The 27,686-nt window shown below is 42.8% G+C and overlaps 1 protein-coding gene and 1 pseudogene across 6 annotated transcripts in view; both read left to right on the top strand.

Annotated features, from left to right (window-relative positions):
* TTC23L (tetratricopeptide repeat domain 23 like) overlaps nucleotides 1-27,686 on the top strand; it is a 59,320-nt gene that overhangs the window by 4,798 nt on the left and 26,836 nt on the right. For 5 of the 6 annotated variants that reach the window (XR_005796822.1, XM_040495076.1, XM_040495064.1 and 2 more), the window contains exons 3-8: nucleotides 846-1,029; nucleotides 4,597-4,720; nucleotides 15,884-16,040; nucleotides 17,757-17,882; nucleotides 21,029-21,206; nucleotides 23,142-23,250. Coding sequence is in view for 5 of the 6 variants with exons in the window: in XM_040495076.1 (XP_040351010.1) it covers nucleotides 846-1,029; nucleotides 4,597-4,720; nucleotides 15,884-16,040; nucleotides 17,757-17,882; nucleotides 21,029-21,206; nucleotides 23,142-23,250 (878 nt within the window). In the remaining variant the exon portion in view is untranslated. The remainder of the gene's footprint in view (nucleotides 1-845; nucleotides 1,030-4,596; nucleotides 4,721-15,883; nucleotides 16,041-17,756; nucleotides 17,883-21,028; nucleotides 21,207-23,141; nucleotides 23,251-27,686) is intronic. The other variant, XM_040495102.1, reaches the window with a different exon arrangement.
* Nucleotides 16,795-16,892, top strand: LOC121016966 (uncharacterized; annotated as a pseudogene).

Consider the following 27,686-nt stretch of genomic DNA (forward strand, 5'->3'; position numbering starts at 1 on the left):
ATTATGTTCAGCTTTGAAGTCAGAGATCTACATTGAGCAAGTGAGAAAGGAGAGGGGAGAAGGAGGGTAGGAGAGAGAGAGAGAGGTGAGTGGAGAGGGGGAGATTTTCAACCCACTCAGCTCTTTTTAATACATTTATCTGTAACACAACTGAGAGTTCCATTTTGCTTCTGAATCTGCTCTTGACTGTGTGGAGTTCCCTGCCCTCTCCTTGGTGGGGCCACATCTTGCTTTAGTTAGTTGGCCACTACTTTTAAGAAATATGGAAGAGGACACGTGAAGTCTGGCCACAAACTGTTAATTCCCTTCCCATTAATTCATTATATTCGTTTTCTTTCCTGGTTTGAATCAGAATTTTAGAATATAAAAGATCTTTGAAATCTTCCAATTCACCACCTTCATTTTTTAGGTGAAGAAACCAAATCAGGGAGCTAATAAAATGATTATAGCTAATGCTAAAATAGTACTTACTAAATAGCAGGCACTATGCTAAGTGATTCATGAGTATTATCTGATTTAATCCAATAATCTCATTGGATTGACCTCATTTTACAAAGAAGCAAATTACGTGATAACTTGCTTAGGGTCATGTGGTTAGTAAGTAGCAGAGCTGGGACTCTGCTGTAGGTGGGTGGTTTGCCAAATCTGTTTTATTTGAATCAACACATTGCCATCCTGATTCTGGGCTTCAAGGGTGACAAGAGCTTATCACCAGACTTTATTCCTTCAAATTTATGTTAGCATATCCCTAGCCCCCGGCTGGGAGGGCTGTGTCCTTCAGTTTTACCTTGTTTGAGATATGCAGAGGTCAGATCTGAATCCATGCCCCTCGCTGGTATCTACAGGTCACAGCAAGCCAAGAAGCCAGCATACCAACAAAGAGATGAACTGTATTCATCTAGCGGGTCTGGAGAGAGTGAAGAAGACACTAAGGCCACGGAGGAGATGGCCGTAGGCTGCATGTCTCTTCCTGAAGACAAATTGGCCCAATCCCAGAAGAAAATAGCTCAGCTGATGAAGAAAAAAATGGTAAAACCGAAAAAGCTCACTAGGTTTTAGTTTCCCTTTAAAAATATGTCCATGATTACAGAATCTCTGCCTTAACTGGAGATTGAAGCACTCAAAGTAGAGGAAGTTGTATTTCTTTATAGGTGGAAGAAAGCAGAGCATAGTTGGGTAGCCAGCCTGCCCTCAGGCTCCACACAGGGCTCACTGTGCATTCTTTTATGGAATAGCTGTGCTCCTGGCTTTAGACTAAAAATTAATGCTTTATTCTTTGTGCTGATGTTTGATGGATGACCTTTCAGTAAAAAACTTTTCAAAAAGTCTCTCCTCAAAGGTTTCAGAATGGTATCTCTTGGGTGACAGGAAAGGCCAGGCTAGTGAGGCAGGAGGCTGAGAACAAGAGTAGCCGGGCTGAGGTCCAGGCTCAGAAGCAGCAAGGATATAAGTAAGATGCCAGCGGTTTCATTGGACTCATAAGCAAATGAAAGCACCAGAAACAGGAGGTAGCAGCAGAGGTCGAGGGCCAGGTATGCATTTCTAAGAACAAGGCAAAGACTTGTAACCAGGACCTCGCTTAATGAGAGTGTTCAAAATGCAGGAACCTGAGACAGGATGACAGTGACCTTCACTATTAGAATGCGGGCACCCGTCTGCTCCCAGGGCATGATTTATCAGCAGAGGAATTCATGCGGTGACTTCCTGGCCAAAGAAAAAAATGAGCTTAAAATCATGTATGGAGAAAGGTCTGTAGATGGCTTTAGGAAAGGCTGAGAGACACCTCACAGGCAGTTGATAGAGGCTGATACCCCTCGTTGGATCTACCTATACATTTACCCCACCTTTGTAAATTGTTCAGAGGACTTGCAGAGGACAGCCGCCTTGGCCTGTACCCATTAGTGTCTCACAGACCCAGGCCAGAACCTTCACTTTTAGAGACAGACAAGTACCATCTGCCAGAGTCCAAGTATGGGTTTTTAAGGCTTCATAAGTCTGTGGCCAGTTTAGATAATGACAAAGATTTAGATTTAGGAGTTAAACGAGCCCCACCCAGCGCTCACAGGCCCGAAGGGCAGGAGGGATGGCAGTAGGCGCAGACCTCTAGAGCCCACGTTGGTTATCTCCGTTTTGCCAGGGCAGGGAGTTTGAGGATGGATGAATGCAGAGTGTCCAGAGCCCGGACAGCATGTGAGGAGGCTTTGTACTCCCGTTCCAGTGACTTTTCATGGTATTCTGCTTCCTCCTCAAAATGAAACTTAATAAATTCTGTGGTGAGCCCATGGAGAACTCTCAAAACTTCTGACGGAATGGGTGTTTTTAAAGCACGAAAGGGCCTGTGCTGTCACCCTCTCTGCATGTGTACGTACGTGTGAGCCGGGGGCAGGTGAGGCGGCAGGTGAGGAGGGACACAGGGATGAGGCGGCAGCTGGAACCCAGGGTGGTCTTGCCCAGAGCACCACGGTCAGTAGACACTAGAACCAGAACTGAAACGCCAAGCTTTGAGTCTTTGAAGTGCTGCTTTCACCTCACCGGGAGATAGAGGCTTGGTTTTGTCAGTCAGTGCAGCCATTTGATAGCTGTCTTTGTAAAGTCACTGAAATCTGTGACTCCAAAATGCAGTTCTGTGATTTCTTGGGGAGCTCTGCCTGTGAGTTCTACAAGTAGCAGGGGCTCTTTCCACCCCTTCCTCTTCTCCTGCTGATAAAGAGATGACTCATTCAGCGCATGTTGAATGAGCATCTCCTCTGAACTGGGCATACGGTAGTGAACATGAGGAATAAGCTTCTGTTCTCAAGGAGCTTCTATTTGGGGAGACAATTAATAGACAAAAAAATAACCATTAGTGCAATATCAGAGAGAGGTAAGTGCCATGAAGAAAAGAATAAAAGAAGTAATGGGATAGTAAGTGATGGGGGTGAGAGGCTGTTTTTAGATAAGATGTCAAGAAAGGCCTCTCTGAAGTGAACAAAATGAAAATGAAATGAGAAAGTGATTACGTATTCGAGCGTCCCAAGCGGGAAACAGTATGTGCAAAAGCCAAGTTAGAAATTAGTTTGCCATGTTCAGGAGCATCAGATAGGTTTTCAAATCCATGCTTATAATAATAATAGTAACAAACTATTTGGTCACCAGTGGAGGATGCTAGTGACTGAACTCATTACTTTGAAAGCTAGCAAATAAAGGGAAAGAATAAGTTGTGTATCTTGTCCTTCTATTATAAACTGTATTATTGGGTAACCAAACAGGAGATGAGGGGAGGGTTGTCTGTAGAATTAATCCAGCTAACACATGAAGAAACACTGATAGAATTGGATATTGGCATTTTATAACATTTTATGAGTGAATCCGTGTAGTTGTGCCAATAATCAGAAAAAAAGCCAACCAAACATAGGTGTCTTCTGATGGAAAAATGTATGAGAACTATGAAATAGTTTTGCTTAAAAAAAATAATAAAGCTAAAGTAAACCCAACTTTTTTAAAAAATTTTTTTAATGTTTATTTTTGAGAGAGAGGGAGACACAGAGCATGAGTAGGGGAGGGGCAGGGAGCAAGGGACACAGAATCTGAAGCAGGCTCCAGGCTTTGAGCTGTCAGCACAGAGCCCAATGTGGGGCTCGAACCCACAAACCAGACTTCGAGATCATGGCCTGAGCCAAAGTCATACGCTCAACCAGCTGAGCCACCCAGATGCCCAAGCAAACCCAACTTCTAAATCCAGCTACCAATATAAAGACAAGACCGGGAATGGAGGGACATGTTGAATGACACCATAAGAATGCATTCAAAAAATTTACATGTTTGGAAAACAGAATTTACATGTTTGGGAAACACTATCATCCAAATGACCCAATTTCTTCAACATATAATTTTCAGTAAAAAGAACTAGAGGTGGAAATGGAACCTACAAAGGAATGAGACTCAGGAGACTGATCTCTATGTGCAGACAGGCAAATTATCAAAAAAATACTAGATTTATGAGGTAATTATTAGATTTATGAGATTATAGATATTTAACATTACAGAATTACTGTTAATGTTTTGGTGAGAGTGATTTTCTGGTTATGTGTCTAAGTCTGTGTCTTTTGGAGATACTTATGAGATATGAAATGATTTAATACTGATTTTCTTCAAAATAATAGGGTGGGTGGATAAGAAGGATGGATATGAAACAAGACTGACCATGAGTAGATACCTCATGAAGCGAAGTGAGCCATTCTCCATGCTATTTTTGTATATGGCTGACGTTTTTCACAATAAAAGGCTAAAGGAAGTCACTCTGGCTGTGATGTGAAAAGCAGACTGGGGGAAGGGGGACAGGAGTGGAAGCAGGGGTGGCTGTCATGGTCAGCCAGGTAAAAGGTGAGGGTGGCTTGAGCCAGGTACTCGTGGCAGAAATGAGGAGAAGAGCTTGGTTTAAGGACTTAGGAATAAGGGACAGTCAGCAGGCCCTGTTGCAGTGGGTGTGGGACGGGAAGGGAGGAGAAGAGACAAAGACAACAGGTGAATTCAGTCCTACATTCCCATGAGAAGAGAGTGGGCTGGAGCTGCCCCTTCTTTCCAAAAAAAACATACTGACTGATTTGCTGTCTGCAGAATATCCAAGCAAACAAGGAGCTGATTCGCTGTGTCATCCTTTCTCGGATTATTTTTGGGGAAGAACACTGGAAATGTGCACAGGCTCTGGCCAGCCTGGCTTATGGCTACCTGACACTGAGAGGTACTTGGTTTCCCCAGCTGGGTCTGGGTGGGCCAGCTCGTGAGAGCCAAACTAAGCCAACCCACAGCCGTGGTGGGGGTGGGGATGACCGGGGGAGAGTCCTTCCTGCCCCCAACTCACACCTCCTCAGGAGGTGGGAAAGTCCGTGGATGAGGCAGTGTGTCAGGGATCTTAGAAATAATGATGATAATGATGATAGTTAATTTACTGAGTACTTAGCATGTGCCAAGCTAGTCTCATTTAGTCCTCCTAATATCCCTTGGAGGGAAATACGCTTATCATCCGTAGTTTACAGATGAGGGCACTGAGGCACAGGGGGCAGAGGACAATATCACGGGTTCCAGCCACAGGTCCACGGGGGAAGGACAGGCGATTATGTACGCTCAACATCAGGGTGGCAGACACAGTAACGGGACCTGAATTCCATGGACAGCCCTCAAGTTCCTGGAAGATCTGCTGAGGAAAAGACAGTCCTCATCCTAGAGAAATGAAGCTTCTAGAAGGTATTCTGTACAGAGGAACAGGATAGGAATGCATTTGCTAAAACTGAAACCTAAGTGTAAGATCCACAAGGGCAGGAATTTTGCAGTAGAGGCTCAGGAAATATTTGTTCAGACGGACTGAGGCCAAAACACATCTCTGGAACTGAGGACACAGTCAGCTCAGGGCTCTGTGCCCCTTGGCCAGCCACGTCCTCCTGCAGGGACATCTCTACCATGGATCTCTTTGTACAAACTCACATGTGCTTTGTTTAAAAATGCCTCTGTCCCTGAAACAGAAGCTCCATGAGAGCAGGGACTGGTCTCATGTACAGTGCCTGGTGTACAGTGTGGATCAGCAGATGTTACCACTGGGTAGAACTGAGCCTCTGGCCCGGGGCTTTTTCACGTACCCCTTGGACCTGAGTCTTCAGGTGGGGCATAGCTTACGTAAGTGAGTGACTTAAGGTCTTGAGAGATTTGAGCGCTCCAGGGGAAGGGAAGCAATATGCCTGGGCCATAATGAGCCTGGATATCAAAAATCAGAGCTTTTGGAAAAGTTGAAATGGAATCCAATTTATTAACCACTATCATAAATTCTGTTAAACTCAGAACGTGTGTTCCTTCTTAGAGCTCCTTGGGCCCTTTTGAGCTCATGTTTTACATGAAACTTTAGATTCATTGACTACTGATGTGGCAAGCCCATGAGTGGTTGACACTGGGGCCAGTGAGGTCACAGGCTCCTTTAGGCCTTAGAGCACATCTGTTGTGTTCTGAGAGAAGGCCGGCGTGGCTAAAGACAGGAGGGGGTCCTCACTTACTGGCAGGACGGCAGCCACTTGTCTGTGAGATTCAAGAGACGCCAGGAAGGTCTTCAGCAAAAGGCAGTTTTCTTCTAGAGCTACACTGTTCTTCATTTGGAATTTCTCTATTTCATCCTCATAAACGTGTTGCCTTCATGATAACAGTCACATTTTAGCTTTGTGCCACTTCAACACTTAGAGAATTCCTGTTCTAAGTCTGGTGGCACTGTGGTAGGCACCAGGGATACATAAATGAATACTGGTATTCTATAAGCATACAGAGATCTTATAATAGGCAGGCACAAGTTATAATAGAGGCGGGAACAAAGTTCTGGAGAAACAAATGAGGCAGGTGAGTGCTTCTGCCACTGGAGAGGGAAATCAGGGAAGGCTGCAGAAAGAAGGTGACATTTGTCCTGTCTTTGACAGAGGAGTACAAGTTTTCCAAGTAGATTTCGAGAGGAGTGGTAGAGAACACAGAGTTGGGCCTCCGTATGTGTTGATCTGAGGAGATGGAGTGAAAGGGTGTTTTATTCTCTATGAAACTACTTTCATGGAACACTGTAGTTTCCCCCTGGACCAAGAAGTTAGGGTAGAACAGGAGACACCTTAGGACAGACAGGGCATGCCTGGTAATAGGACTGGAAAGTTAAGTTGGCCCCACGTATCAAGGACTTTAGGGAATTATTAAAAGTTTCTGAGGGAGGGGCCCCTGGGTGGCTCAGTGGGTTGAGCATCCGACTTCCACTCAGGTCATGATCTCACCCTCATGGGTTCGAGCTCCGCGTCGGGCTCTATGCTGACACCTCAGAGCCTGGAGCCTTGCTTTGGATTCTGTGTCTCCCTCTCTCTCTGTCTCTCTCTCTGTCTCTCTCTCTGTCTCTCTCTCTCTCTCTCTCTTTCAGAATAAATAAACATAATAATAAATTTTTTAAAAAGTTTCTGACTGAGGTGGTGACATAATCAAGCTTCTGTTAGAGACTCTGGAGGATGGGTTGGATTGATAGAAAAAGTAGAGGTGCGGATCAGTTAGGCCTCTATCCTGCCCAGACAGGAGTCAATGAAGGCACTGGCCACAGCAGTTGGAATGCAGAAGAAATGACTCAGAAGTGGTGGTGTTTAGTGGGCAATTCTACTTGGAGCGAGAAGCTGAGGGAAGAGCTGAGGTTGCACAGGGCATGACCTGGACGGTTAGCTGAAATGGAGAACTAGAGGGGAAGAACAGGCATATAGGGGAAGGAGGAAGAGGATGCCGAGTCTGGTTTCAGACAGGCTGGATCTCAGCCAGCGTGAGGTACTCAGGGAACATCATGGTGGGATGGTCAGTAGGCAGCTGAGGAGTGGAGCTCGGGCTCAGGAAAGATGTAGGCTTGGGAGGGTTAGCACACAGGAGCAAGTTGAGGCCATAAGAGCGGATGAGCTTGATCAGCAAAAGGATGTAGAAAGAGAGGGAAAGAAGGCAGAGGAGAGAAGATAGGAGGATGAGAGCATCGGGAAGGTCCGCGGAAGCAGAGTCGGCAAAGGAAATAGAAGAGTCAGGAGGGGCCGTGTCGGAGAAAGGGTTTCAAAAAGAAGTTCAGTGTCAGGTGGCAGAGGGAGGTCAGATGACATGCGGGCTGAAGAGAGACCCATGGATTTGGCTGGCAGGTGGCAGATCACTGGCATTTGCTTTGGCACCGACAGGGACACCCTTGGGCCCTGGGAGAGCCCAGACTCGGTGAGACTGTCTAGGAGACTTGCTGAACCTGAGACTTGAAGTGATGGCGGCTCGAACTGGAGGGGAAGCCCCACGAGTGTTTGAAGGGGACATTTGTCTGAACGTGGGCCAGGCCACAGGTCCCTCCCTTTGTTGGGAGAGGTTATGGTGGTAGGTCTGTGGAAGGAAGTTGGTCGTCATCTTCTGAAATCAACCCATTCCATGAACGGTCACAAACGGACTCTGAGTTTTACTTTTCCAGTTAGGTTCCAGGCTGAGTCAAGATAGGTGAGTCAGTCCTATCACAAAAGATGGTGAGAACACCATCCTTTTTTTCCTCGATTTACAGTTCTTCCTGTCACACGAATGGTGAACCACATTTGGGGTAGTATGTTGGAGGGAGGAAAAAAAGTTTTCCCGTAAAGGAAGGTTTTGTTGATTTTTCCTTGATGGGAAAAGCAACTTCCTGATTAGACCAAGTGCCTATGTAGTTTAACAGTGCCCAGCCTTGAACCCAGACTTTCTGAAACCTAGCCTAGAATTTTTCCAGAATAGATTATGATTGTGACCTTTTCTTGAGAAAAACCTCCTATTTCAGTTATAATATTTACTCAGTCTCTTTACTTTAACTCTTTTTTTTTTTTCAACGTTTATTTATTTTTGGGACAGGGAGAGACAGAGCATGAACGGGGGAGGGGCAGAGAGAGAGGGAGACACAGAATCGGAAACAGGCTCCAGGCTCTGAGCCATCAGCCCAGAGCCTGACGCGGGGCTCGAACTCACGGACCGCGAGATCGTGACCTGGCTGAAGTCGGACGCTTAACCGACTGCGCCACCCAGGCGCCCCAACTTTAACTCTTTTTAAAGCCTGTGGTCCACGGAATAAACCAACCAAAGCTTTGAGAAATCACAAACCTTCAAGAGGGATGAAGTCTTGCTGAGCTCCACTTAGTTTTGTTGTCATTAATCCTCAGCTGCTGTAAAATGGGTGGAATTTATGAGCCAGCCTTCTGTGTAGGTGGGATGTATGCATCTGTGAGTGTTCATGCTTCATTGCACATGTGTGTTTTACAGCCTTCAGACCTTCTTGCCTCATTTCCTGTGAGCCTCTTCCAGAACTGGGGGGGGGGGGTGTCAAGCCCAAGGGCTGACTTCTCTCAATAAACAGTCTTCCAGTGAGTATTTACTGAGAGACTTACATATTTGAAATACCATGAAGAGCACGTTGGGAAATTTAAGGTAGAGAAGGCACAGTCTTTGCCCCAAAGAACTTACCACCTCGTGTGGAAGGTGAACTACATACAGACATAGTTATGACAGAAGGCACCAGAAGTCAAATGCCATGTAAGTGATTTAAATACAGGGCTTTGGGGAAGTTGGGTGGAATCATTTCTGACTGAGGTGGTAAGTGGTAGACTCAGAGGGCAGGGGTCATTCAGGAAGACCCTTAAAGAATGTGCAGAGCTTGGGCAGAAGGAAGGGGTGGCCTTCTGGTGAAGCACGGAGGCTGGAGGGACAGCACAATGTGTATCTTTGAAAGCAGTGAGCAGGCTGTTGGGGTGAACCTGGAAAAGAGGGTGTGTTTGCAGACTGTGGTGGGTTTTCTATATAGGCTAAGGAATTTGTGATTTGTTTGGTAGGCAAGGAGGACTCCTGGAGATTTTTCCAGCAAGGAGATGAATGAAGCAAAGTGTGCTTTTAGAAAGGTTAATCTAGCAATGATGCCAGAAGGTAAGCTATCCAGTCATCTAGGTGTATGTAGTAATAATGTGCTAGTGAAGTGACAAGTGGGATGATGAGAAGGTAAGGATTTAAGAGTCTCTGAAGGACAGATGCATTTATCTTTTATCTTCTTGGGACTTTTTCTTGAATACATACTTATCACATATGGATAAGATCATGCTTGGCAGCACTATTTATTGTCGTAAAAGATTGGAAAAAAACAGTGCCCTCACCACTAGAGGACTAATACCCACGGCAGGTTAAATGCAGCTTTAAAAAGGGCATGAGGAAGTGCCATATACTACTAGGAAAAAAGCTCCTGGATGCATCGTTAGGCAAAAGAGAATGTGCAACATGGTATGGTGTTTAATATGCCTCATTTTGTGAGAAAAAAAGAAGGGGAGAGAGAGAATCTGTGTTTATATTTACATAAACACTGAAGGATACACAAGACAGAAGCAAAAACAAATTACCTAGTGGGGGATTGCAGTGAAAGGGAAGATTAGAAGTGAGGCCCCTCAACATTGACCTTCTCATACAATTTTAACTTTTGAACTGTGGAAATGTATTATCTATTCAAATATAACCGTTAAGCTTTTTTTTAAGTTTATTTATTTATTTTGAGAGAGAGAGGAGCAGAGAGAGAGGGAGAGAGAGAGAATCTCAAGCAGGCTCCATGCTGTCAGTGCGGAGCCTGATATGGGGCTCGAACTCATGAACCGTGAGACTGTGACCTGAGCTGAAACCAAGAGTCGGGTACTTAACCAACTGAGCCACCCAGGTGCTCCCTCAAATACAGCCTTTAAAAAAAAGGCTGTGAAGGAAGAATTGGCAGGATGTGATGTTCAATTAGGGGTTGAGGAGAATTGAGGCCCAAAGATGACCATGAAGGTCCAGCCCCGGCAGGTGCCACTTACAGAGGGAAGTAGGTCAGGGACAGGAGTGCACTGGGGAGAGGAGTGGTGTATCCAGGTTTTGGTGATTCTGAATTGCAGTAGAGAAATCCACTAGCACGTTTTTGGGGCACCTTGGTGGCTCAGTTGGTTGGGCGGCTGACTTTGGCTCAGGTCATGATCTCGTGGTCTGTGAGTTTGAGCCCCGCATCAGGCTCTGTGCTGACAGCTCAGAGCCCGGAGCCTGCTTCAGATTCTGTGTCTCCCTCTCTCTCTCTGCCCCTCCCACACTCACGTTCTGTCTCTCTCTCTCTTTCAAAAATAAATAAACATTAAAAAAAATTTTTTTAGAAATCCACTAGCACATTTTTACCTGGTGCTGGAAATTTGGGACTAGAACTTGGGAGGCCAGGAGGAGAGTCGCAAGCATGGAGGAGTGTTTGAGGGCAGACCTGGGAAGGGGACGTGGAAAGTTGTAAGCTTGGAGGCCAAGGTGGAAGTGCTAGGAATTGCTCAGACTTCCAAGAGGGAAAGAGAAGAAAAGGAAGACACTGAAAGACAGACCCTTGGAGCAAAGAGTTATTAGCAAGTTATTAGTTATCAGCAAGAGTTATTAGCAAGGAAGCAATTAGAGAAGGTTTAGAAAGGAGAACTGGGTTGGTGCAGTGTCCTAGGGGCCAAGAGGAGAAGCCAAGCAGCTAAGAGTGTCTGAGAAACTGTGACTGGATTTATTTAGTAGGAGGTCTTTGGGGGCCTGAGGAGAAAAGTGCCAGCAGAGTGGTTGGAGCGAAAGCCAGATCCCAGGCACGAAGGGACTGCATGGGGGCCTGGGCCCTGCATACTGAAAGGAACAAGAGAAAAGTGGAGAGTAACTGGCCGAGCCAAAAAAGTCATGTGAAGATGATTTTAGAAGAGGAAGATTGTACAGTGAGGAAAAAGCCCTTTAGTGAGAGCATTTGAAGGTTTTAAAAAAGAGGCGATTGATGGAATGGGATTCAGGAGTCGACACGAGAGAGCACAGAGCCTTTGCAGGGCACCATGTGAAGGCTGCCGTATGGTGGGCTAGAGCATGGGCCGGACGTGGGACCCTAGTGCCAGCAGACCTGGGGATGAGCCTAAGGAGCCTAGCGCTTCAGCGGGTGAGCAAAGGGCAGGCACAGAACAACAAGGTGCTTGTCACCTAGTGGGGAAGTGTTGGCAAGAGTTCAGGAAGAAGAATGTAAGTGCATAGATAAGCGGTTTCCTGATATTTTGCTTATTATTAATAAAGCAGTAAATTAGCCTGTTATTGCTGAGACCTTCTAGGTATCCCGGCCTCTATTATTACAAGTGCCGTAAAATACAGAAAAAAGAAGCGTAAGTTATGAACTCTACCTTCTCTGTCTAGTTGGTAAAAAAACAAAAACAAAAACAACCCACACTGATACAGGGATAACAGGGAATGATAAAAACCAGGTGACCTGACCTGCAGGAAACCTCATGCCTGCCTGCAATGAGATTGCATTTGAGAATGCAGCCTTTTCCAGGGATTCTGTAAGCAGCTCTATGAAAAATGTCCAAAGCAAGGGCACATTTAATAAATGGCTTCAGAGAATGGATGCTGGTAGTAGGAGGAGGAGGAGTAATTTTCTCAAATTCATTTCATTGCTATGTGCCAGGCACCATTTATTTTCATGAATTAATTACATTCTTACAAGAACCCTACAGGGTAGAAAGTATTTTCATTAACATTTTATAGGTGAATAAACTGCAGCATAGATAAAGTAACTTGTTCAAGGCCACAGGGATAGTAGGAAGTGGCTGAGGCAAGATTGGTATCTGGGAAGTCTGGCCGTAGGCTGACTTCTTAAATATAGATGATGATCAAAGGTGACAGCAGCAACTCCAAAGACTGGGTGTCTCCGAGCAGATTCCCTCTGGCCTGAGTCAGAATAACAGACATCAGTTGTGGAATCACATCCCAAACTAAAGCAAAATGCTTTGATATGTTTGGTGGACAATACTGGGACCCATTTCCAATTCATCAACATCCCCTGTAATTTCTGAATCTCAGGCTCCAAGAGCAGGTCTGATTTTTCCCTCTGTAATTGCCGAACTGTTGGTGCAGGGAGAAGGATGGTGTCCTTGGCTTGGAAGAAGGGCAAGTAAAGGAAAATGACTTGGTCTCTCAGAGTTGACATTGGAACTAGGGAGATGGGGCTTGGAGTTCAAGAACAAGATCATCACTCTGTGAGCCTCCTCCAGAGAGGGTTGACATGACACTCATACATATACATCTATGCAGTGTTATCTTTACATCGAAGAGGGCGTTCTTGAAATCAGTAAAATGCGAATCTATTTCAAATTATTATTGACACTGATTCATAGTACTTTTTGTCATCATGAATTTTCTCACATAGGAAGTGCCAGAAAAATATCACAAAGTGAGTTTTTTTTTTAACATGAGACGAGCTCTTTCATAGTTGAAAATAGCGGAAAACATTTGTTTAGAGCAGTGATCTCTTAAACTCTTGAGAATTAGCTCCCTTATCACTACAAAAAATTTGAGTACTCTCCATGTGTGTGTATTTATGATAAGTTATGGCAGTTGTATTAATATCTTATATAATATACATTCATAAAAACAGAAAACAAAAATTTTAAAAATAGAGACATTTAGTTTTTTTCCCTACATCATTATGGCATCTTGCAAACTGTAGGGCTACAAGCACCCCACTTTGGAGACCAGAATGGATTCTGGGAACAGTAAAGGAGTGACTTTTTCCTTTGGGGTTGACTTTAAGGAGCCAATTTATTATTTTATGTTATTTTTTTTTGAAATAAAAAAAAAATGTTTATTTATTTATTTTGAGAGACAGAGAGAATGTGAGCAGGAGAGGGGCAGAGAGAGTGGGAGAGAGAGAGAATCCCAAGCAGGCTGTACACTGTAGCTCAAAGCCTGACATGGGGCTTGAACTCATGAACTGTGAGATCACAACCTGAGCTGAAATCTAGAGCCGGATGCTTAACCGACTGAGCCACGCAGGTGCCCCTAATGCGCCATTTTAAATTGAGATCCGTGTTCAGTTTGTTTAAACCCAGTGGTTACACAGCTCAGCTTTTTCATCAGAAGGACCACACCGTGGGGCGCCTGGGTGGCGCAGTCGGTTAAGCGTCCGACTTCAGCCAGGTCAAGATCTCACGGTCCGTGAGTTCGAGCCCCGCGTCGGGCTCTGGGCTGATGGCTCAGAGCCTGGAGCCTGTTTCCGGTTCTGTGTCTCCCTCTCTCTCTGCCCCTCCCCCGTTCATGCTCTGTCTCTCTCTGTCCCAAAAATAAATAAACGTTGAAAAAAAAATTTTTTTTAAAAAAAAAGAAGGACCACACCGTGGGGCATGATAAAGTGGAGAAGAGGAACCCGATAATTGATTGGCTGCTGAACTTAGAGGAAAAGTATTCCTCTGGGGGTTTCACAGCCATAACTGGACACTTAGGTAGGGGGTGGCTGGCAGGGCAGACTTGCAAAGCCTCGGAACTATTTTCTCATTAGTTTCCCATTCAGGAGCCCAGAAGCAGCATTGTGCTGATTCAGGGGTGGTTTTCAGTGGCTCAGCCAGCTTCACTTTGCTCCTTCCTACAGACAGAGGGAAGCATCTAGATTGGGTTCCTTCACTTCTTGCTGACACACTTCCAAGGGCCTGTGTGGTTGTAGAAACAGCCTATTTGATAAAAAGACTTCCTTAGTTTCCAGTTTTATTGTCTTTTCTGATGTCCTTGGCAGGTTTTTCTGTAGCTGCTCCCTTCTTCAAGACTTATAAAGACTTCCCATTACCCACCAGATCAAATCCAGCCTCCTCAACTTGGCATCCAAGATTCCATTTTTCCCATCCAATTCACACGTTGGGTGTCTTTACATTTAAATCTCCCTTTCAGTCAGGCTGGTCTCCTTACTGCCTTCCATGGTGCTCCTACATGCCCCCACCCCACCCCACCAGCATATGCATGCACATGGGTGTGCCTGTGTGCATGCACGTGCGCGCACACACACACACACACACACACACACACACACGCTTGCCTATTCTGTCTTTATGGCCTCGGGCTGTTTACTACAAGGGGAAACCCCTCCTCATTCTTCTCTATCAGTCAAACTACCTACTCTTCAAAGTAAGAGGAGTCCCACCTCTTGTATAAAGATTTTACCAAGTGCTTTTCTGAGTGTGGTCTTTAGACAGCCTGCATCAGTATCACCTAGGATGGTTGTTATGAATGTAAATCCTTTGTTCTCACCTCAGAACCTGTCAACCATAACTACTGGAAACAAGGCTCAGGAATCTGCATTTTCACAGGGTGTTTATGAAGTGCAGTGCAATTTGAGGGGTGCTATTACCTGGTAACTTAGGGCACAGCCATCTCTTTGGCCACAGACTCCATTTATCTCTTGAGACCTACAGAACAGGAACCTCTGAGTGTTCTACAAAGACTTCTTGGCTTCCAGGTCCCTTTTAGGGCTCTCCCAGGGAAGCTTTGTTCCCCCTACCTTGTAGCGACTCATTAAGGAGGTCCTGCACATGGAATGTATGAGGGCCACAGGCCTCAAGACCTTTCAAGATCATCTTTGTGGCCATTCATTCTACCTGTACTGTGAAAACAGGCTCTAAGGGCCAGAGGCAGAGCGGACTGAGGGATGGGGCTGTGAAGTGAGAATTACGGGTGCGGTGGGCCTAGCTGGCAGGGGTGAATATGTTTACCAACCTGCAGAGAGGAGAGCTGAACGTGAACACCAGCCCTAACTGTCTTCAGTAGAGCAGAGGAGATAATGTTCTAGGATAATATGTTCTCTGCTGGCCTTTCTCTTTTCTCTGGAGCTACTCTTTTCCCATCAGGGATCCCTTTGTCTTCTTAGTGAGGGCCTCACTGCCTTTAGCAATTAGAGTGTGTGTGTGTGTGTGTGTGTGTGTGTGTGTGTGTGTGTGTGTGACCAATTAGCCTATCCAGCCTCATCTTGGATTGAAAAAAAAATCCCCAGATGGAAGTAATTGTATTCATAAGCCCTTGTATTTTTAGAATGCCTTTTCCAGAAAGCTCAAAGCGTAGCACTCTGTGGCCTAACCTAGTTTGTTCCTGGACTAGCTCCAGGTGTTTGGTAAAGGCACAGCTTCTATAATTATTGTCATTTTACATTTGGAGGATGGAGAAGCTTTGTGGGTTGAAAAGGTCACATGGCATTAACGGCAGGATTGGGAACAGGATACTCAGCTTCTACTCCTGGTCTACTAGTGATTTCCAGACTGGACCCCAGATAAATGCTCTGATGGCTGCATAAGAAGCACTTGTGGAATTAATTAAAAATATAGATTGCTGGACTCTATTCGTCTAGAGATTCCAACTCAGTAGGTCTGGGGTGGGGCCCAGGAATCTATATTCTCTACAGGCATTCCAGATCATTCTGATGCGCAGCCAGCTTTGGAAACTAATACTATAGAGCACACGACAGACACACTACCCACCTATTTCCTCCCAGAAATGTCTTTCACTGAAACATGACTTTTTAATGTTTTTCTTCTTGCCACCCACCCTCAAACTTCCCCAGGCCTCCCAGCTCAGGCCAAGAAACATGCTGAATCTGCCAGGAGCACGCTGCTGACCTGGAAGGAAAACACGACCTCAAACACGGAGAAAAAGGAAATCCTGGAAGCTCTGGTCATGCTGTACTACACCGTGGGGGTGGCCTGGCTCCTACAGAACCAATATCCTTCCTTTCCTGGCTGGGCCTGTGATCAGAGCTTGAGGCTGGGGGAGGGGTTGGGAGCACATGTCCCCAGGTGGGTCGTCTCACCTAGGAGCAGGGGAGATTGAACCAGGCTTCACAGCTCTATTCTGACATCCAGAGCCCCCTGCAAGCTTCTTACCTCCATCTAGAAGGGTATGAATATTCCTCCTGTATCTGTTCATATAAACTCTGAGTTGAGCCATGAGAGGGGTCTCACTGGTGACCTGTCCCCTAGCCAGCTGAAAAGTTTTCGGAGTGTGTCCTGCTTGATTGAGCACCCAAGAAGACCAGTTTTAGCAGTGAGGTCATGGGTGATAGTGGGTGGGGGGTGGTATAGGAGTGGGGAGAGCGGGTGGTAATTTAAAGCAATGTTTGTCAAACTAGGCAGCACCTGTAACCCCTGGGGAGCTTTAAGAATTATTGCTGTTTGGGTCCCACCCTCGAGATTTTGATTTAGTAGGTCTGGGGTTCATCTGTTTATTGAGATTTTTTAAAGTCCCCCAGGTGATTGTAACCTGCAGCCAGAAGTCTCTGATTTAATGGACTCTTGATCATTTTTGTTTTTCTGAAATCCTGTTGAGAATACTGCCATGAAGCTGGAGGCCAAGCAAAAAAGACAAAAGAAATAGTTCTCTATGTCCCCAGAGGCGGACCATTACTCTTCAAAAAGCGTGTGATTTTGACAGCCTTTTGGTACTATCTCTACTTGAAAACTGTGCATGGTATTTCGTGTTCACTATCGATCATACACTAAAGTTGGAACGATGCAGAGATTAGCGCGCCCCCGAACAAGGATGATATGCAAATTTATAAAGCATTCCATATTAAACAAAATTAACCATGAGTCTTCTTTGAGACCATGTGTCCTTCATCTCTCCTCTTTACCACGTTCCCCTCTCTGCTTTTTTGGTCTTGGTACTCAACTTGTAAACACTGATTCGTTGCCTTTCTCTGTCATGCCTTTAAATTTTTTTTTTTTTCTCAACGTTTTTATTTATTTTTGGGACAGAGAGAGACAGAGCATGAACGGGGGAAGGGCAGAGAGAGAGGGAGACACAGAATCGGAAACAGGCTCCAGGCTCCGAGCCATCAGCCCAGAGCCTGATGCGGGGCTCGAACTCACGGACCGCGAGATCGTGACCTGGCTGAAGTCAGATGCTTAACCGACTGCGCCACCCAGGCGCCCCTCTCTGTTATGCCTTTAGAAGGGGCTACTGACTATGTGGGAAATAGGATATTTGGGAATTAAGGGGATTTTCTTTCTTGCTGTTTGCCTTTTGCCAAAAATCTGTTTTGCTTGGACTTTCTAAATGATCCAGAAAGTCCCTTTCAGCAGAATTAGTTCCTCTCTTTTACCATTCACAGGAAGCAACTTGGGAAAAGTGAGTATTATCACACCACGGATGCCTCTAAAGGAAATCTAGCACAATTTACAGTTTCTGTTCGCTTCTCCAAATGCTCACCACCCACCACAGCCCTGGATTCAGGCTACTGCCATAAGAAACCCAGGTCTCTGTTTATTTTCTAAAGAATTCTTGACAACATATACATATAGAAAATAAAGAACATAGTAAAGTGCCTGTTTTTCAAATTCTGCTTCATTTTCCCAAGTGGCCCTTTTGTTTACTTATCAACCGTTGTCCCTGGGAAGTGGGGGAGTTTGTGTGCCTGGCATTTTCCTTGACTGTTTCACTGGCAGAGAGGCTTATTTCAACCTGCAGAAGGCAGAGAGAAACATGAAGGAGCTGAAAGAATTATGTGAGGGAAGTGTTCACAGATTACAAGTCTCGGAGAAAGACCTGACAATTGCTTTGGGCAGGTAAGATCTGGGCTTTGAGAGGCTTAGGCTTTTGTGAATGAGGCCCGGTATCACATGATTGTTCTGTGCTCTTCTGTATAAGGGGAGAAAAAATACTCAGGGCAAAAAACCCAGATACTCAGATGGTGATAAAAGAGGCGTTTTATTTACCAAACGCACACACCATGGTCTAAGCTTTATGTGCAGTGCCCATTGAATTCTCATAGACAGCAGTGAGGTAGTTGGTGCAATTATTGTAGAGGGAGAGAGAGAGGAAACTGAGGCTGAGATTAAACAAACCGTCCACGGTGACAAGTGTTGGATCCATGGTCTGAACTCATGGACTCCTCGCCCTTATTCTGTCTTTCACACCTACTCTCAAATTATGTCTTTTTCTGAATCGCCACCTACTTTTGTCATGAAGCATGGTATCTTAAAAGACAAGGAAAGAGTACTTAATGAAGACCGTTTGTTTATTGGAAGCCCATGAAAGCTATGCACGGCACATGCATTTTTAAGGAAAGTTCTGTTCCAAATGGAAACCAAGTACTTGGGATGTGTTCAAGCCAGAACAAGACTTAACTGGTTTGCAGTTGAGTTAGGTATCCTCAGAGAGAATCACAGTATTTACATATAAGAGTGGGCCCAGCAGATTATCAGGGGAAAAAAAGAATAATAAAAGGTTTACTGTTCCTTAGATTTTTAAGATATCTGCACATCCACAATCTGGTTCCAAAACTGTAAACACTTGGCATGGTAGGGTCGATGACGGAATGGTAAGTAAATGAAATACATGAGTCATGCCTACCTGCTCTAAACAACCATGAACCTAGAAATCAAATGGGAAATGGTGGGGAGGTGTTTGAATGCCCAACGTTAGATCAAACTATTGATATAAGTCCACGGAGCCATAATTTAGAGTCTAGTGAATGTCTGCTGCTGTCACATGGGTCAGTGGCTAAGGTTTTTGTGCCGTATGTGAAAGATAGCGTTGTTCCTTTTTCAGAATAAATACTAGTGCGTATTTCACTCATTCATTCTACAATATTTATTTAGTATCTATTTTGTACCTGCACTGTTCTAAGTGTTGGAACAGTGTAACTATCTCCAAGAACTATTCTAAGTGCGCTACGTCATTTATTTAGTTCAATCCTCTACCGCAAGCTATGAGGTAGGTATTTTTGTTTTCATTTCACAGGTAAGAAAATTAAGGCACAGGAAGAGTAAGTAACTCAAGGTGACAGAATGACTAGTAGAAGATCCAACACAACAGATGGGTCTTCTTAATCCATAGCTCACCTTCTGTACTACATTGACTTATATTTCATATAGAGCAAATATCTAGTAAGGGCAAATCCCCTTTCTCATTTTAAAGGTAGGGAAAATACACTGTGATTGTTTAGGCCAGACAACTTGGCTAATATCTCCCTACAAGCTCTTGATGAGAGGCATTTTCATTCTGTAATTTCTGCTGTAATAGTCAAAGGAAATAGTGGTCTGATTGATCAAATATTTTTTCTGGAAAGAATTACCGGATAACATGCCAGTGCTCTTTTGATTGTTAATCCCAATCTTCAGAGGAAGGATGAATCTTTCAGTTTAAAATAAATTGTAACTTGTGGAATGCCTTATATAAAATAATTTCATATACATACATATTTTTTCCACTCTGGGAATACAAAGATGGAAGAAGCAAAGGGTGAGGGGAAGTAATATTGATTGTGTATCCACTATATGTTAAGTAATTTCATGTACAATTTTTTATCTAATCTTTATAACCTTGTAATTTAGGTATTCTTATCATTGTTTTATTTGGAAGGAAATGTAGACTCCTGGAATTTGACCATAAACCTAATAACTGAGGGGGGCACCTGGGTGGCTCAGTCAGTTAAGTGTCCAACTTTAGCTCAGGTCATGATCTCGCAGTCTGTGAGTTCGAGCCCCACGTCAGGCTCTGTGCTATCAGCTCAGAGCCTGGAGCCTTCTTCAGATTCTGTGTCTCCCTGTCTCTCTGTTCCTCCCCCACTCACTCTCTGTCTCTGTCTCTCTTTCTCAAAAATAAATAAACATTAAAAAAAATTTTTTTAAAGCTAATAACTGTGAGAACCAGCTTTGAACTACCATGTTATTTGCCTGTGTCTTGCTGTCTCTAGAGGAATAAACTTTAATGAAGTGCTTTTTTATTCTCATTTTTAAAATTATATTTTGTTTTGGAAGATTTGAAAATATAGATATGAAGAAGAAAATAAGAGTTAGTTTTAATTTCGCAACCCAAACATAACTGCTATGGATATTTTAGAGATAAAGATTGATCAATCGATAGATAGATATGTCAGGGTCAACTTTATTTTTTTTTTTTTTAATTTTTTTTTTCAACGTTTATTTATTTTTGGGACAGAGAGAGACAGAGCATGAACGGGCGAGGGGCAGAGAGAGAGGGAGACACAGAAATGGAAACAGGCTCCAGGCTCTGAGCCATCAGCCCAGAGCCCGACGCGGGGCTCGAACTCACAGACCGCGAGATCGTGACCTGGCTGAAGTCGGACGCTTAACTGACTGCGCCACCCAGGCGCCCCATGTCAGGGTCAACTTTAAGTAGTCCTATCACTTTTTTAAATTTGCCACACTTTTAATTTCTCCTCATATTATTTAGTCTAAAACGGAAGCATGGTTTTTAAAGCCTGAAGTATTTTATTATATGATGTGCCATAATTTATTGAACCACTGTCTTTTGGAAGGAATATTTACATTGTTTTCTCTATCCTCATTTTTAACTGAGGAGGAATAAACTAAATCAAACAAGACAAAGCAATGGCTTTGTATTGGTCTGAAAGAGAGGGAGTCAGAATAAAATTTTATTCTGATTCTAGAAAGTCTGTGTTTACGGGTAAATTACCCATCTTGTGAACTGCTGGAAGCCATTTTATGCTTTTTTATAAAATTAGACTATAGCATGCGGTATTAATGGGAGTGAATATCAGTCAGTGGAATCTGGTGGGTAAAATGCAGGTTAATGGGAGTTTGTTTATAGCAAGACTGGATTTTAGTCAACCACTCAGATAATTGGCCTCTAAAGGCCAAATCGTTTCATTCTTAGAATCAGTTCCTTTTGTGTCTGCAAAGTAAGGGGCCTCTCTGACTTTGCATCTTTGTCCCTCTTCTTATAGAGCCTCCTTGGCTGTCCACAGATTGAACCTTGCTCTGGCATACTTTGAAAAGGCAATTGGCAATGTTATCGCTGCTAAGGGTGATAGGACATCAGATCTGGTCAGTCTGTACGAGGAGATCGCGCAGATCGAGCAGCTGAGGAGGAACCATGATCAGGCCATCCAGTACTTGCAGCAGGTTGGTGAGTTGGCTGGAGCACCAGCCTACTGGCCTTCTTTGGCCCCATGCCCCGTTCCCAGGACCAGGGAAGCTTGGGCTTCTCAGAAGAACTAGGGGGTGGGGTGGATTTCCCGCCAGATCCACACAAGAGCCCTTCCTCAACCTTAAACAACATGGGCAGAGAATCCGGACTCAGGATGAGTGTATCTGCTGTTTGACCTGATCAGGGACCAAATTTCCCCTCCCAGGCTTCCCCTCATCTCTGTGGATGCTGGGAAGAGGTAAGCAAGTGAGTCGGCTCCAGGGAAAAAAGCTGTAGGGGCAACCAAACTTAAGGCTTTAGCAAACACAAAGGGCTTTTTTAAAATGAAAAGAAAAATCATGATATTTTGGTTTGATGCTGTCATTTGTCCTCTAGGCTAGCCCAGCTGGTTGTATCAACAAGTCTAAATTTAAACCGACAAAAGAGTATTTCACTTGGAGGTAACTAATTTGACAAATGCCCAGGGGAAAACAAAACAAAATAGGAAGGAATGTTGAGTCATTATAATGAAAACAGTGTGGGGCTTTTTGATGCATCCTGTACTTGAAACTTCCCTTGAAACTTATTAAATTCGCCTTTTCTCTCCTCAAATAAGAACCTGTTTGTGGCTTCTGGTACCTCCGGAAGCCAAAAGTGGATTAGATATCCTGTATCATAGAAACCATGCAATGCAATTCAATGGTATATGTGAAAACAGTCTGATACTGTAGAAAAGGCAATGCAGGTAATCACACCGTGGAGAAATGTTGGGGGATGTTGGTCTGAAGGCAGGGAGTCCACTGTTTACAGAGCAAGCCATCAGGTTCTTGTGTCCAAGACTGTGCAAGTGGCGGTCAGATCAGGATTGCCAAAACAAGATATAGTCAGTGTTTCCCAACAGCAACACAAATAGTTAACATTTATGGACTGCTTTTACTATGTGCACTTGAGAATATACTCATTTAATCCATGCAATACGCCTATGAAGTGGAGGCATTATTATGATTTGATCTCATTTTAAGGATGAGGAAACGGAAGCTTAAAGAGTTATAGCTAATTCAGCTGAAGTTGTGTCGCTAACAAGTAGGAGAGCAGGGATTTGAACTTAGAGAATTTGAGTCCTCAGAGCCCGCACACATACCAGCTCTGAACTCTACCTTAGCTCCATAGTGTTGTCTGAAATCTCTGGGGCTCCTTGAGATACCTCACAGTGTCTGACCCGTGTGAACTATGAGGCACGGGGGAAGGGGGCTTTTTTCTTTCTGGTGGGTGTGGGCCAGGGGTTTCTCTCTTCTTTCTCCATCCACTTTAGTACGAATGATAATAGTAATAAAATCTCCATTTCTGTCATGCTTAGGACATTCCAGGTGGTATCCTAAACACTTTACACATATTAATTCATTTAATCTTTACAGCAACTGCTTGTAACAGTCATTTTTTGTCATTCCGGTTTTATATTTGAAGAAGTTTGTGACTTGCCTGAGTCATCAGTGGCTGAGCTGGGATAGGAACCCAGGCAGTATGGTTTTAGGGTCCATACTTAACTCTCCTGAACTTCCTTTGATAACGAACCTTTGAGAAGCTTAGCTAAAGTTGTGATTTTAGTTCTGCTATGACACCTAATAAGACATCATAGTGGCTAATATTTATTAAGAACTTACCATGTGATGGTATTATGTATGCTTTGCATGTACCATCTCATTAATATTTTCCAAACCACAATTGATGGAAACTATATATTTCTTTTACACGTGAAGGTGAAGTTACTTGCTCAAGACTCACAGGAAATAGCTGGGATTCAAACTCACCTCTCTTATAACTCCATGATTAGATATCCACAGCTCTCAACTAGCAATTTCATGAGAGCTATTAGAAAATCCTGTGAAATACTGTCATTTGGGTACTCTTGATAATGACTTTCTCTATTCCAGGCCTATTCTATCTGTGTATCTTTGTTCACTGACGTCAGCCCCCAAACTGCAGAGGCAAGTGCGCTACTAGCCAAGGCTCATGCCCTGTCTGGAGAGGCCCAACACAGGGGTAAGTAGAAGAGGTAGCTTGCAGTTATCACCATTTCCCATGGTGGGGGGAAGCACACTGGCAATGGTCTATCTAGCGATGTGAACAGGTTATAATTAGCTATTCATGACTGTGATGGAAAAATTAGACTGGAAGCCATTTTGTACAAAAGCATTTACACATGAATTTAGGCACAATAATATCTGCACAGATTAGTTGGAACATCAAAACCAATAAAACCATCTGGTTTCTATTTCCTTTATTCTCTTAGAATCTCAGCAGAACTCACCTGCATAAAGAGTAGAGATCATACACACTATGAATGTGAGCTGTGAGGTATTGGTTGATGAGGAAATCCAGTGATAAAAGACAAAAACATTGGCTCCTTCTTTCTTCCTCCTCCATTCTCAACCTCCTTGACTCTTTTCCTCTGGCTGTCAAGAGAGAACGCTTGTAGCAGCTAGAATTTTTATGACTATATTCAAAAGTGAGGTATTAGGGCTTCTGGAAGAAAGCCAGGTGATGAATTCATCAACAGTAGTCCTTTCTCAGACAAGGTCATCCTTTGGAAAGTGAGTAGCTTCAGGAGAGACACAAAAGAACGGATGAGAAAGGACTGTGTGCCGTGCTCAGCTGACTGGGTCAGATTAACGGACACTAATGGATTCAATGGCCCATCCAGAGGAATTTGAGATTTGTGAAAAATATGATTTAAACATTTTAAAATGTTGATTATCTCTGCTCATAAAAGGAATCCATTTAGGTGTACATTATTTTTCAGTCTTTTATGAAAAAGAGAGAGGAAGAGTGAGAGAGAGAGGGAACGAATCACAGGGAAAGTTTTGCATCCTACTTTTCTCCACTCTTCTATTTTCCCAAGTCATTAAATAATTTTGTTCAGTTTTCAGAAGTTATTTTCATATTTTGATTACTGTTTCCTTTAGCATGAATGTTCATTGAAGACTTCCTGATTCTGTGTTTCCTAGCTAATCATCTTCTTTAAAAAGTTTTCTTGTGTATACTCAGAGTATTTGTACTCCATCTATACATATGATTTTTTGAAAATAGTCTTCATGGTTATAACACATTTAATGTATTTGTGAATACGTAAAAATTTTGTTCAAGTGAGAAACTTCTATGCTTCTGGGTTGGGAGGTTCTAAGGCCACCGTATTCTTTTCTTGTATACTAATTTTTTTCCTGTAAAGATTTGGATCTTCACCTATCATTCACTAAATTCCAGATGGATCACATCTGACTGATCACAACTGAAAATATGAATTATCCCGAAGGAAATACAGCACTACAATCAAAACTCCTAAAATTAATAATTTAAGGAAATAAGAACTTGCTGAGCACACAAAGATAAACTAGAAGAGATTGATAGATTTAATTATAAAAAGATCTAAAACCTGTGTCTGTCACAAAGTACTATAAATAAAATAAAAAACAGTGTCATCCAAGATGAACAGATAATTTGAATAAGCTCTTAATTATTAAAAAAAAAAGAATTTGTGAGAAAGATACATCAACATCCAGATGATTCCACTGGATAATTCTACCTAATAAAGTATTAACACTCATCCTGCATAATCTTCTCCAGAAAATTGAAGAGGAGGGAAAATCTCCCAACTCATTTTATGAGGCTTGCATTACCCTGACACCAAATCTGGGTAAAGACCTTACAAGAAAAAAAAGCAAAACAAAACTACAGAACAATACCTTTCATACACATAAACCCAAAAAATTCTCAAGAAAATACATAGCAATGTATAAAAAAGAATAATACACCATGACCAAGGGAAGCTTTTTTCTTGAGAGTGTCAGCCTGGTTCAGTGTTTAAACCTGAATGAATGTTCTCTACCATATTAACAATCCAAAGATGAAAAGTATGTAATCTTATCAACTGATGCAGAAGCAGCATGTGAAAAAATTCTGCATCCATTCACAGTGGAAGGGGAACTTTCTCAATCTGATAAAAGACATGTACAGAAAACCCATAGCTAACATCGTGCTTCATGGTGAAAGACTGCTTTGCTCTTAAGATCAGGAATAAGGCAAGGATGTTCATTCTCACTAAGCTTATTCAACATAGTACTGGCAGTCCTAGCTAGTGCAGTAGACAAGAAAAAGACATACAGCCTAAAAGAAATAAAATGGTCCTCATTTGCAGCAATGCAGCTGTTTCTGCTGAAAATTCCAAGAAATCTGCAAAACTCTTAGAACTAGTGAGTTTAAGCTTAGCAAGATCACAGGATATAAAGTCAACCACAAAACCCAGTCATATTTCTATATATTAGCAATTCACAACTGGAAACTGAAATGTTTAGAAATATTACTTACAATAGCCCCTCCTCCCAAATGAAACACTTAGGTATAAATCTAACAAAACATGTACAGTATCTGTATGCTAAAAACTACAAACTCTGATCAAAGAAATCAGAGATGATCTAAATAAATGGAGACATAATGTATTCGTAGATTGGAAGATGTCTAGTAAAGCTGTCACTTCTATAGCAATTGATGTATGGATTTAACACAAATTATCAATCCAAGATCCCAGCAGAAATTTTTGTAAATATAGACAAGCTGATTCAAAAATTTATACAGAAATGCAAAGAAGTTAGAATAGCTGAAACAGTTTTGAAAACTAATAAAATTGGAGGAATCATACTACCTGATTTAAGATTTATTATAAAAGCAACAGTGGGGCGCCTGGGTGGCTCAGTCAGTTAAGCGTCTGACTTCAGCTCCGGTCATGATCTCATGGTCCGTGAGTTCAAGCCCTGCATCGGGCTGTGTGCTGACCGCTCAGAGCCTGGAGCTTGTTTCGGATTCTGTGTCTCCCTTTCTCTCTGACCCTCCCCCGTTCATGCTCTGTCTCTCTCTGTCTCAAAAATAAATAAATGTTTAAAAAAAATTTTTTTTAATAAATAAATAAATAAATAAATAAAAGCAACAGTAATCAAGAGAGTTTCGTATTGGTGAAGGGACAGAGATCAGAGTCACTGGAACACAAAAGAGAGTCCAGAAATAGACCTGTGTAAATATGACCAATTAATTTTTGACAAAGGTGCTAAGGCAATTCAATGTGGAAAGAATAGTCTTTTCAACAAATGGTATTGGAACAATTGGAACAATGGTATTCACATGCCAGAAGAAAAAAGAGAAAAAACTCACTTTCGTAACATACACAGTCATTCAACATAGGTCATTGTCCTACACGTAGGAGCTAAAATTTGCATTTACTTTACAATAGAAAAATAGGGAGAAAAATAATACCAAACATTACATAAAGAAAACAAATGGCCAATAATCACAAAAAAAGTTCAATCATAGTAATAATGAATCAATATAAAACAGCAAGGATACCACGTTTCCATCAGAATGTCAACATTTAAAAGAAATGATGACATTTAGGATTGATGAGAGCAATTTGACACAAAATCTCTGAAAGATAATTTGGCAAAATGTTACACATCTTAAAACTATACATACCTTTAAAATCAGTTTTCACCTATCCTATGTAAAAAAATTTTAAATATGAAAATATCTAGTATTTGCCAGATTGTGGAAAAACAGTTCTGCTCACTCATAGATGGAAGGAGTGGTAAAAAATTTGGAAAATAACTTGATAAGACCTAGTAAAACCAAAAGGAAACATGTAGAAGGATGTTTACTGTGGCACTCAGTCTGTAATTGTAAAAAAATTGGAAACAACCTAAATGTTTATCAATTAGTAAATGGAATATTTGATATATTAATTGCATGGAATTCTGTAGTCTGTAAAAGGATTAGACTTTATAATTAAAAAGAAAGTTAAAAACAATATTAAGGAAAAAATACCTTGCATTTTTAGGACATAAAAATACTATTGTTTATAGTCACACACACACATATGTATGTATACATGAAAAATGAACTGCAAAGTAACTAAGACCGCATCAAAATGTACATCAAAATGTAAACAGGTAGAGACTTCTGGCTATGCCTTTGTGAAGAGATCTGTGAATCAACACACACATACACACATAAAATTAAGATGTTCCAAAAATAACCATTTGAGGACACTGGCAATAAATAAGCAGACAACAAATTGGAAAGCATTCTTGCAAAACTGCTAGAGCTTTGGGTAAAGAGAGTCTTCTTGTCTTTGTGCCTGAGGCTGCTCCCATCCACCCACAGCACCAGCTCAGACAGTGAGAATACAGCCATTTGATCAGCAGGGGCTCACCAAGAGAACAGCAACTTTGTGGCAGAGGCTTTGGACTCCATTTGGAGCAAGGGGCACCCCCCCCCCCCCACACACACATTGATTCATCAGATAAAAGTGGCAAACTCAGAAGAAATGCAAGGAGGGAACGCCTTCATACTTGGTAGCCTAAAATTGCTGTCCTGGTTTGTAGGCATTAGAAGCCGGTCAGAAATCTTAGCAGGAAGAACCTGGAAATGAGAGC

This window comes from Herpailurus yagouaroundi, unplaced genomic scaffold, assembly GCF_014898765.1.
Source record: "Herpailurus yagouaroundi ecotype Mexico unplaced genomic scaffold, PumYag 29, whole genome shotgun sequence".
In the NCBI taxonomy this organism is placed as follows: domain Eukaryota; kingdom Metazoa; phylum Chordata; class Mammalia; order Carnivora; family Felidae; genus Herpailurus; species Herpailurus yagouaroundi.